Below are 12,179 nucleotides of genomic sequence, written 5' to 3'. Positions count from 1 at the left end.
AAAACGCCGTCTCTGTGCTGCTGTGTACACTGTTTTCACGCTTTCATGAAGTTTGACTGATTGGAACACATAAAAGCATAGTTCTCCATGGGTTGTCATTTTAACCTGAAAGCGGGTGTCACATTCAGAGTCAGTTGCTTACATGGCTGCTGCTACATCTTGTGGTTGCTGAGAATATAGTGCCATTTGGAGCAATGTACATTAGGATGTAGTGGATTCCTAAGCTACTGGTGTGACTTAACAACTGCAGTTGGTGTGAGTAGAGTGAGTCATTAGAGAGGGAAGGAAGAGGACCGAGTGAGCAGAAGCAAGAGCAGTGGAATGTAGGGCGAGTGAGTGAAACTGAGTGAAAAAACCTTAAGCAAGACAAGAGTCACTGCTGGCAGCTTATTCGCTGAGTGTGTGCTGTTGTTTTTTCATTTTCCATTTCCTCTGTCTTCTCTTCATCAGAGAGAGAGAGAGTGAAAGAGAGAGAAAGAGAGAGAAAGTCACCCCTCTCTGAAATAGCTGACTTGGTACAGCCCAGCCATCTGACAGGCCCAAAAAACTCACTGTGCTGCTGTGAGTGCCAATCAAAGAGGAGTGCTCGGCAGGGATTACCTTGAGTGACCCTGCATAGATTAGTGCGTGCATGTGAGATGGACAATTCTTTGGGCGGCTTAAGCGGCCTGATGACACGCTTTCCCGGAATATGTGCGGCGGTGCCGTGGCCCGGCAGCCCTTCTAAGGAGCTCTGCTATGGTGCTGTCCTGCCCCTCTACTGCTACCGTTACCACCGCTATGGAAGTACCGGAGGGTAAACTCACATTTGCAACACCAGTAAGCTGTGGCTCACAGCAGAGCAAAGGGGTTTTTATGGCCAGCAAATGAGCTTGCAGGTATGTCACTAGCTTTGAAACCACAGGTCTTTCTTTTTAGTTGATACCACACTCACTCAGTTGATCTCCTTTGTCCTGTATCTTCTTGTTTTTGTCTGTGTCGTGTTTTCTGTTGCTCTGTTGCTTGGGCAGTTCGCTTCTTAGCCTACATATTTACTTGAGGCTTGTAGGCAGTCAAACTCAGCTATTTTAGGGTATTTTTTCTAGGACGTGCAGACATGGTTTTAATTTAACTGTCAAGGAAAGGCTGCGTGGAATGCATGGGTAGGGATTTTTGCAAATAGACAATGTAGGATTCGGTTTTTAATGTCATTTTATAGTGTGTGAGATGTCAGACTGACAGCTTTTTAATATTTCTTGAGAAAATGTGCTTCATTGAAGAATATGTCTTTCGCGTCAACTAAATCTTGTTCCTCTGGACTGAATTAATAATCTGACCTGGCTTCTGAAAACAAGTTAAAAAGAGATATATAAAACAATATATAACAATAATCAATTTGGTACCTACAGTACGCACTCTTGTGGAAGTCTACAGAGGCTACCCTCCCACTGTGTTTGCAACCACGTTTTTTTTTAAAGGTAAAGTTTGTGTGATGACTACGTGGTCTTGTGTGAGCATCTTCTTGCCCATATTGCTCTGCTCTGAGAAAAACAGCTGCTGTATGTCCGTGTCGACAGATCCAACCATGGTAACAACAAAAGTCTTACGCAAACAAGTTTTTTTTACAGTAAAGGCACATTTACGACGTGTTACTTGTTCTTTTTTATGCAGCCTTGCTAGTGTTTGCACTAGACTGTTGATATGCAAGTCTGTTTAGGAGGAGCTATAATTCAGTGTGGCATTTTATGGTCATGTGTAGTTGATACTGTCTAATGTTTATAATTGTGTAATATTTATCCACAATGAATCTGAAAGAAGTGCAGTAGCATTGTGATTATGTTAATTTGATGCTGCAACTTTCACATTTATTTCAGTGACCTTCTATAAAAAAATGATTGAAGTTCAGCATAAAGCTGCAGTAATGAGGTAGTTGTGTCTGAGCACTTGTTTTTTCCAGGATGCTGTTTAATAACATCACTTTAGAGATTTTGGCTGTCATCAGTTATCAGAATTATCAATATTTACCATTTGATTTCTTTCTAAGTTAGACAAATGCTGAGCTCTAAAACACACATATGTCATGGATCCAGACAAAATCAATAAATGAAAAAATGAACCTACTTATCTATGAATTAGCCATACTGGGAGAACAGCAGAGAACCACAGATAGACTGTGTACTACAGGAGGAGATCCCTTAAGTGTCCTCTGCTGAACAAAAACACCTGCGCTACAGACCATATTTTCTTGTTTAATTTGCTGACAACACTTTCATCAGAAGAGAGGAACAATGACAAAAGTCAAGAATGAAAGACAGATACAGGATCAGCATTTTACGAACTGAAAGGTGAATTATATGATGCTCAGTTTGTGAAAGTTGGAACATATTTCATCTGTGAATATATTCTTGAGGCACAGTAAAGCTTACAGAATAGGGTAGACAGATTCTCTCCTGGCTACAGCATCACACTAACAAGGTGAGCAAACAGGTATTACACTTTACACACCTCTCTTTGTTTTCTTATGGGGTCCATAAGAGAGCCTCTTTCCTAACTGGAAGGAGGGTTTAGTAGATTTCATTGGTTTGTAGCACCAATGATCCTCTGCAGTCTCCAACTGTGGCTAATGCTTGATATTTTTACAACTTTCTTTTCTTTTTCAGTCATTTTTGACAGTAAATAGTTCCACCATCGACTCAATAGTGCATGAATGAATGAATGAATGAATGAAAGCTATATTCCCAGGAGTAAATGCTGCTGTGAAATGTGTGTTTACATTTATTTCCTATTATTTTCCCCTTTCCTCCTTTTTTTTAATATAATTCTTTTACTAGAATGTTTCAAGAGACATTATTTCTGAATAATTGCGTCACTGGATGATGCCATTAACTGTAATGAATTGCAATGATAAAGACGAGGCATAGTAATGATTTAGTAGATTTTTCATTTCCTCTTCCTGCAGTGAAATTGCTTGAAACCAGAGTGAGAGATTCCTCTGGTGCCCTCAGTTCTGCGGTAGGAAAGGGAAGATTGACTTGTGGCTCTGTCATTTCCTAAATCAAACAGCACTTGTGAATCAGCAAAAGAGGGGAGAAATTAAAACTCTCAAAATATTCAAGCCAGGTCAGGAAAGCGCTTCATTTAAAAACACTGAAGAGCCGCAGAACCACAGGGCCTCATTGACTTTTGGAGAACATCTGTGTAGAGGCTCTTTACGCAGTGTGGGAGAAGAGGCAGGAATGCCACGGCTCTCTGACCACCTCCAAAGCAAACAGGAGCGCTCTCTGACCCAACCAGAGGTCGAGTCCCAATCCAGGTTTGACGTGGTCCTCTCTGCATACATCAACATGCAGTCTGAGCTCTGAACCTGTAAAGCTTTCCTTAAAGAGCTGACCAGTTCAGCTGCATCATCATACCGTACTGCAGAACCATCACAGCATTTCCAAAACATTGCTTCTGCGAGTATTACTGTGCTGTTTTAGCATGCAGCGTTCTAAACATGGGGAACTTTTGAAATGCTCTATCCCATCTACAAATCGTCGTCGTCGTCGTCATCGTCGTCGTCATCAAGGAACACTGACGAGAGCCATGAAAAGTAGCTTGGATGTAACATGATACACACACGACAGCTGTCACTGACTTTTTGTCCATAAGTGATTTAAGGGAGATGAAGGGCAGGCTGTGAACTGAACAGTAGTATACGAGATGAACTTCAAGTAGCATCACATGCAGTTTCTTTCAGACACAATTGATTTTGCTTGTCGTGCGTCTCCACTCTTAAAAGGCAAAATCATTGGCTGACAAGAGCAGCTACTAGTCGCTCACTGCCTGTTTTTTGGAGTTGTGAAGCACTCTTGTATCAGACTTGACGCAGCCAGACTCCTTGTGTGCAAAACAATGTTGTCGTTAAATAGACAGACGGCCACAACCCCGCTCTGTTTGTTTGTTTCTTAGTTTGGTTTCTTTCACTTCTACTCCTTTCTTCGCTCTCTTTGCCTCACTCCATATCTTTTGCCTTTACCATTGAGTGAAGCACATTCCTTGGCCCCATCTGGTACCAGCATGGGATGTTTGGCTTGGCATAGCCAGACGTGTTCCAGCACAGCACTTTCATGGAACAGGCAGGAGGAAGCTTTCTGTGGTTACCGCGCCAGCAGTGATGATAAAGAATGTTGCTCTGTACTCTGTCGGACCTGTTCAGAAAATCACTTTTGAAGGATTTTTTGGACCCTACTCTTATAGACGATATCATTCTGAACTCACGGTCTGCCTTTTTTTTTTATTAGAAACACTAAGATTATCTTCTTTTCCACACTGCACTTTATTTTTATATGTTGCGTTGTGGTATAAAGTTCATAGTGAGTGTCATGGTCAAGCACCCATTTGCTGAGACAAATGGGGTATGAGAACTGGCCACATTTCTTCACTTTGTCATTAAGGCAGAGTGGTCAGTGGACTGTATCTGCAGTGTGGTTTGTTTGTTTGAATCTCTTATGTGTCTGCAGACGCAGAACAATGTGGTGATCATCAAAATACAAATACATAGCCTTAAACATTTTCTAAATGTAGTCTTTAGTTTTATCTTCAGCCCTTAGATTTGGTGTACTTTGTGCATTGTGCACCTTGAAAGCAGTCTGTCTGATAACCAGTCAACAGCATACATTTCTGCCCTGTGACTGACTGGGTTGTTCTGCTATTCAAGTATTCAAGCAACTATTTAGGCCTATGTTCTGTCTTGCAATTCAAGATGGTCCTTTGGGCTCACAGGGCCAATGCAGGCAGTGGGATACCATCAGCAGAAGGTGTGTAAAGCAACCGCTAAGGATAAGGGCACGAGGCAGCTGTGTGGTATATTATGTAACATCATAGTAACTTATTATCACATACATAAACATGTGGCCCTTTTTTCAGTAAAAAAAGAAAACCGTGCATGTGGTGGTCGTTGGCATGATGTTTTAAAAAAATATTGGTGTCGATCTTTTCTGCTTTTTGTATTTTTGATTTACAGCAAAGTAAATCACTTTTCCTAATCTACACGTTGACCTTTTTCTTAATGTTTCAAGGAGAAATAACTAAAGATTTTCCTCCTGTGTTTTGTCTCCAGCAAATAACACGTCCCTCACAAGAAGACAAGTCAGACGACAAAAACGAAGAGGAAAAAACCGAGAAGTCTGAGAAAAAAGAGGACGAGGAGAAGAAGGACGAGGAAGAGAAAGATGAAAAGGAGGATTCTAGGTGAGTTGTGAATGGTCGTTTGTCCTGACTGGCCCTGCAGGTAAAGCTCGCTGTCACTTGGTGTCGATCCATACACTGTGATATTTCTGGGAAAGGTTTGTTCATTAAATGTATTGCGTTATATTTCCATGCTTTCAGTTAATTACGCTGTCATTATCTGCAGCTCTTTTCTATTTCTACTTCCCTTATTTAAAATGCTGACATTTGAAAGCCAACCTGAAATCATTTCAGCCTCGACAGTCCAATGACTCTGCAGGTACACTTGTGTATATCGACATTATTCTCCCAGCTTATAAACAAGAGGATTGACTGTAGCCGGTGCTGTTAATGAAGCAGTCCTTCCTCGACCTTTTGGAGTAAGGAGTTAGACAGAGCTGCCTTCTCATTCGGTTTTAGTGGCACAGGCCCAGAAAGTGAATTTTATCATATCATAAGTTAGTCACAAAATGTAACTTCTGCTTTTGTATTATGTCTCCTTATGTTGTCTCATTAAATAATTAGAAGTGGTGCAGTGAAGAGGCCCTTGGTGGACTGATGTATGTTCATGGTCTAAAGAGGATTTAAAAGGGGGATAGCAGTGTCTTTTATGGCGCATGACGAGTCATGGAGGGAAAAAAAGCAGATTACCAAAAGGGCCTGTTATTGCTGAGTCAAAAGGGAATAGATATTTGCTGTGCCGTTGGTCTCTAAAGCTTAGTTTTCCCTGTCCAAAACCACAGGGACATTGGCAAGGACAAAGACAAGTGTGACGGTGGGGAGGACGAGGACGGAAAGGAGCAAAACACGCCGCGTGGCAGGAAGACTGCCAACAGCCAGGGCCGCCGTAAGGGAAGGATCACCACACGCTCCATGGCCAATGAGGCTGCATCTGTGGCGGCTGAGGAAGCGCCTCCCCCTGCTCCTGAGCCTGCCCTGCCAGATCTTCCACAGCTCCCAAAATCTGATCCAGGACAGAAGACCATGAAGGAGCCTGCAAAACTCCAGACTCAACTAGTTTCCATGGATTCTAATAAAGGTGAATCCTCTTGGGGATGCTCTCTGGAGGTTGTTGAAAATATTTTGCTGCAGCACAGTAACACAAACACAGAATCGAGGTAAAGGGAGTTCACATAAAAATATAACCACAAAATATGTGAAGAAAAGGGGCATTAGGTTGGTGATTCAACATCCTAAGCTTATTCAAGTTGTATATTTTTTTTTGGCTAGAATTGTCACATTTTGGTCATTCAGCCGTCCTGTGTTGATTCTTATGGAGAATCTGTGGACATTTATGATCTTAACGTTGGCCATTTATTGAGTTGATACAACATACCAAAAAGCGTGTTGAAATGTATACAGTCAGTACTGTCCAGTAGCCACAGTGTCTATTCTTTGACATCCCATTTAACTTCTTAAGATACTTTTATTTCTCTCACGAATAATCAGATTTTGGCACCGACTGGCCTGACGTAAGACATACGTGTTCATACTGTTGGCTTTTGTTGTTATGAGCTTGAAAAATAGAATAGCACACACCAAAGACACACCTTTAACAAGATTTAGAGACATGCAGAATACAGAATATAGCCATGGGGCCCCTCCTAAGATGTGTTCAGGTTCATGAGCTGTTTATAGCCCGAAAGTGAACAGTTGGCTCTGTAGTTTCAAGCACAAGTGTGCTACAGTTTGCCATGTATTGCATTTCACTCAGGAAGCTGCATCATGTCCGGCCATCACCATGGCAATGTGCTGCTCTGGTAGAGCTGTTGTCATGGTACTCAGTCACGCACTTGTGCTCTTCCACCTTTTTGAAGTCTGCCACTTTTGTTGTGGCGTTCATCTGTATCATTAATTCACTGTTTGGTACGTGTGCTGTCTGTTGAGCTCTGCTTCTCTTAACAGTCTGAGTTATGCAAGGTCTGCCCTATAATGTGATTAAATAACCGTCTGCAGTGTGTCCTTCCATCCTCTCAACCCTCTGACCTTTCTGGCCCTGTTGCGGGCGTACTGTGGTTTATGTAGGACTGTGTCAACTGTAATCTCCCTTAGTGACTACATTGTGGATTTCGTGTTTGCTTGCTCTGTTGTAACCCCTGAAGCAAGGGCGTTTCTTAGAAGTAAGTGGGCTAGGTGCTTAAGGGTAGCTATCTGTCAGTCTTGCCCAGTTGAAATGGTGCCAGGCAAGCTGAGGAAGCTGCTGATTCAGTTCGGGGCCAAGGGAGGGGGTTGATCTTGTTTGAAGCTGTGGGGGATAGTGTGTGTGTGTGTGTGTGTGTGTGTGTGTGTGCGCGCGCTTGATTAGGTGAGCTGCTACACTGTAGGCAGACACCCTGTCTGTTTTCATTGCCCCGAGATTAATGACCACCCTGGAGGGGCCTTAACTGTCACAGGGAGAACATGTGAGTTTTGCCGTGGGAAGAGGAAGCCTAGTCCAGTTGACATTTGTTTAACTAAGTGTAACAGACTGAGTGGCCGGGGGACCTTTGGTGAGAGCCGTCTAAACAGTGACAACTGATCTCCTCATCTTCGAGATGGGCGGTTGTGGGGGCAAGCCTCCTGTTAATGTCAAGGGTACATCTGCTGCTATATTAGTCCAAATGTTTACACAGTCTCAGTGGGTGTCATGGAGGAGAGTGAGCTAGAGTTCACTCAGCCCCCTCCACACTAACCAGCACTTCTGTGAATTTTGTTTGGGGGGTGTTTTGTGTATGTGTGTGTGTGTGTGTGTGTGTGTGTGTGTGTGATTCGCAGTGTCACAGTAGAAGGGGTGGGAGGGTTTTTGGGCTGGCTGCTCTATCCGTCTATTTGTCTCCATCCAAGGCCATTTCCCAAAGAGGGAGGCATGGCTCTCAACTCCTCTACTGTCTGGCGCTACATCAGCTGACCAAGGCCCTCCCCTTGTGGATTAGAGAGGAGGAGGGCTTCTTCGGGGCTGTTGGGAAGGGGAGAGAGAGAGAGAGAGAATGTGTGAGAGGAGGAGAGTGAGCTAGAGCGAGATTGTAAGTGAGGGAGCAGGTCTCCACAGCCCCTGAATGTAAACAGATTATTAGATTAGTGGCCATGAGAAGGAGACGGCAGAAGAGAGGACAGTCACTCTCTCTCTCTCTCTCTCTTTCTGTCAGTGCTGATGGGGCTGTGTCTTTTTTCTTTGTGATTTAGCTGGTACTGGTGAAACCGGAGAAACTTCTCGCTGGACCGAGGAGGAGATGGAGGTCGCCAAAAAAGGTAGTGTTTCATTTAATTTCTCTCTGTCTCTCTCTATCTCCCATTCTATCTTTCTTTGCGTTGCTGTGGCTCCTCTAGCTTTTATTATCTGTCTTCTTTCCTGTCCTGATTGTCTGACGTTGCCTCGCCCTGCCTGTTCCTTGCATGCACTCAGGAATGAATGTGCTCACGCATTCACACTTAGAAACTCGTGCTTGTACTTCACTAGAAGCTGTCAGAGACCCTTGAAGGGTTTCAAGGATGATTTTTTTTTTTCTTTTAGCTGCTCTGCTCAGTTGGCTTCTCAGAAGTGATCTATTAAGGCCATCCTCGAAGCAACAGAGCGTGACAGTTGCAGCTTCCTCCAAAGATCACTATCTATTATTCACTTTGTCAGGTGCTCTGAAATAAAATTTAAGTTTTTTTTAACATTTTACTTTGGTCTTGTAAATCCTTCAAAATATTTGTTGCAGACCGTTCCTGGTCCCGGACTGCATCGCAGCAGTCATTAGTGTAGTCATATGCCAGTCAAGTGTGCCCCCTCTCCCCCCTTTTGCTCAGCTTTGCCTGTATAGGCTCTTACATAGGGTTCCCTGTGTGCCAAGACCTGTAGACTGAGGCGAATAAATAAAGGGATTAATGTGGATTAATTAAGAAGCTCTTGGAGATTTTCTTCCCTCTTAACAAACATACATTGCTGCTATGATCTCCTCAGGCATTCAGACCTGTATGCTACATATGTCTGTGGATTATTGTACTATAGGAGACCTGCTCGACCTCTTCGAGTCATATGACAAAGCAGGTTCAGAAGACCTCACATGGCTGGGCATGCATGCACACTGAACACAGTTCCCCTCTAAGTCATTGTTGTAACCTTTTGATCTGCATAAGTCTCTGTGTTACTGCTGCGCCGACACATCCCAGGCCTGGCAGTTAAATCAGGCATTTTTACAGACAGAGAACGACCTCTATGAAGAGAGTCAGAGAAGAACTATTCTTTTGTTATTGTTATTTGTCCGATATCTAATTGAACGGTTATGAGTTAGTAGTTTTTTATTGATATGGTCATTAACAAAAATGTATAATATAAAAAGTATAATGGATCAACATCCATCTTCCCTTGAAAGGAGGCATGTGATCAAGCAGGATCTTGTCACTGAGCTCATGGAAACATTGCAGTCTAACACTGGCGTTTTTTAGGTTGCTGGTCATTTGTCTGTATGAGTCAGTGTAGCTGGAGAAATTTAGAGTTCAAGTACACCATTTGGACAAAATAATTGGAACACCATACACAGAAATGAATCACAAAGGTGGCCTTTTATTTCAGGCCTGTTGCACTGCATTAGTGCGAAAGTTATTCCTTTATAACATTTACAGTAATTACATATTTGTCATGCCAAGTATCCACTTAACCAAGAATTTAAAAATTGAGATGATGACATCCTCATAGCTTTCAAAGACTTCAGTCAAGGATGTTTGCACAATATGAATGGCTAGATGGTTTCCATGGTAATGCTGTGATATGATGTCATATAATGCTGCCGCTTTATTTATTTCTCCGCTGATCCAAGAATTAAAACGTCAGCATTGAAAGTAAAATGTGTGATCATTGAGCTTGGTTATTTCTCTCTCACTGGACTGTAACCGTTGCTCACAGTTGAATTTGCCTCTGACAGTACCTTTGACAGTTTTGCAACTAAACGTAAATTTATCTTGAGACGTTTAAGTGAAGGTCTGAGTGCCGCAACTTGTGAGAAATGTCTCTCAGTGAATATGTTGAGGCAGTGCTCAGCTATGCTATGAAACATTTAGGAGCACTCTGTAGATGTAGACATGTGCAAGATCATTTTATTGCTGCTAGAAGAAGTTGGTATAGTGGTCAAAACAAAGGAGGCTAAATGGAGATCTACCGGAGTTAGTAGCTCAACCTGCATGCAACGCCATCTTTGTGATGTTTCTACTGAATGTCATAAATACATAAGACCTTCCTGTCTGACATTCTTGGATTGTCTGACAGTAACTCTACATAAGACCTGGGTCACTGTTAACAGTCCCAATGCCCTCATTCCTTCATTAAACTGGAGCAGTAATGGGGCTTTGTGTTTAACTCTGTGGTGATTTGCCAAGCTGCCAGTATCCCTCATCTCAGTGGGGCTGGGAGGGAGGGGGGGGGTCACAGGAATTAGAGAGGAGGCGCCCTAATGTCAAAGGTAAATGTCAGTCTTCCAGTTCACTGCAGCTTGGCAGAGGAGTTTTAGAGTTTCGTGTGACCATCAAAGCTGATTGTGTGCTCAGCTTGGTATAGACTGGGATAGGGAAGCCATGGCAACAGGGACCTCATAGCAGTTTTGTAGCAAAACTTTGGCCTCAATAATAATGGCTGCAGCAGCTGTTCATTCTCAAGAGAAGTCATCTTCTTTAATCATAGTTGTGGCACTGATGGTGCATGAAGCAATAATTGGAAATATGAGAAGCACAAGATGTCAAAGTATGTCCATGTCAAATCAGGCTCTGATGGCTTGGCTCTACCACTCCACAGTTCATGTTATATGGATCTCTTTGTCCTGCACCAGGGCTAGTCGAGCACGGGCGAAACTGGACAGCCATCGCCAAAATGGTGGGCACCAAAAGTGAGGCACAGTGCAAGAACTTCTACTTCAACTACAAGAGACGTCACAACCTGGACAACCTGCTCCAGCAGCATAAGCAGGTAATCTATTGGCCATCTGCTTTTTTGCTCTGTTACAGTTTGTCACTGAACGGTTGGAGCTGTGAAGCATGAATGCAAAACTTTGCATCTCTCTGTTTCCCAGGATACGCGGCGGGCTCGTGCTGATAGGTCTCAAGGTGAAGGTCTAGCCACGGCGTCACCCGATGATGACGACGAGGACAATGCAGATGACAGTGAAGGTCAGGGAGATGAATGAGAGGAAGCATGTGTTCAGCGCTAAACACACAGACACACACATGCCTACTGGTCTGAGGCATAAGTCCTACGGCAACCTGGGTGAAGGTTCTTACATTTTTATCCTGGCTTACGAGTTGTGGAGCTTCATGCTTGACATTGCCAAGTCGTAAGTAGAGAGGTTACGGAGAGAAAGAATGCAGTGATAAAGCAAATCTGGGGCGCCTGATCCAAAATGCCCTCTGAATCGTCATGTAAGGATTTCATTTGAGTTGATGGCAATGTGCTTGCTCTCTACTGACTGTAATTATAATGAGAGGGAAAAAAAGGATCAAATGGGGGGAAAAAAGCAAGGGGGGAGAGGTGGAGATAAAAGATACAAACTAATTCTGACTACATGGGGGCCTGTTGCATAACAGTTCTTGGCTTTGAAGACTCAACAAAGCCTGCTCTTTGAACACAAAGTGCTGGTCCACTTGTTTGATCCAGCAAGCCTGCCTGTCTGCCTGCCTCCCTGCTCTCCAGAGGTCATTATCTTTGCTGGCATTACATGGTGAAGGAAGCCCACTGTGAATAAGAAATAGATTACTGTGAATGTTGCAAATTATTGTTTGTAAAACCAACATTTAGTTGATTCAGTATGGCCTTTGTATGGAAACATGACTTTCTCTTTGTGCCATGTAAATTCAAACTGCCCATTAGAGGTCTTGGTGATCTGCAGCCTGTGGATCTCACATGATGCACATCAGACGATGGAGCATATAAAGCCAGAGGAGCCATTAGTACAGCTCTATTAACGTCCATTTACAAATGCTGTGATGTTTAGTCACAGTTTTTGACGTGATACAAATTATACATCTGCAGTTAGTTTTTGCATAGA

General features: G+C 43.1%; 1 protein-coding gene across 3 annotated transcripts in view; it reads left to right on the top strand.

Annotated features, from left to right (window-relative positions):
* The window catches only part of ncor1 (nuclear receptor corepressor 1), a 50,072-nt gene that overhangs the window by 20,634 nt on the left and 17,259 nt on the right, over nucleotides 1-12,179 (top strand). For all 3 annotated transcript variants that reach the window (XM_070843064.1, XM_070843063.1, XM_070843062.1), the window contains exons 15-19: nucleotides 5,081-5,211; nucleotides 5,931-6,226; nucleotides 8,350-8,415; nucleotides 10,968-11,104; nucleotides 11,208-11,304. In XM_070843064.1, the coding sequence (XP_070699165.1) occupies nucleotides 5,081-5,211; nucleotides 5,931-6,226; nucleotides 8,350-8,415; nucleotides 10,968-11,104; nucleotides 11,208-11,304 (727 nt within the window). The remainder of the gene's footprint in view (nucleotides 1-5,080; nucleotides 5,212-5,930; nucleotides 6,227-8,349; nucleotides 8,416-10,967; nucleotides 11,105-11,207; nucleotides 11,305-12,179) is intronic.

The sequence above is a fragment of the Pempheris klunzingeri genome, chromosome 14 (assembly GCF_042242105.1).
Source record: "Pempheris klunzingeri isolate RE-2024b chromosome 14, fPemKlu1.hap1, whole genome shotgun sequence".
NCBI classification, from domain to species: domain Eukaryota; kingdom Metazoa; phylum Chordata; class Actinopteri; order Acropomatiformes; family Pempheridae; genus Pempheris; species Pempheris klunzingeri.
This window is presented reverse-complemented; position numbering and strand designations above follow the sequence as displayed.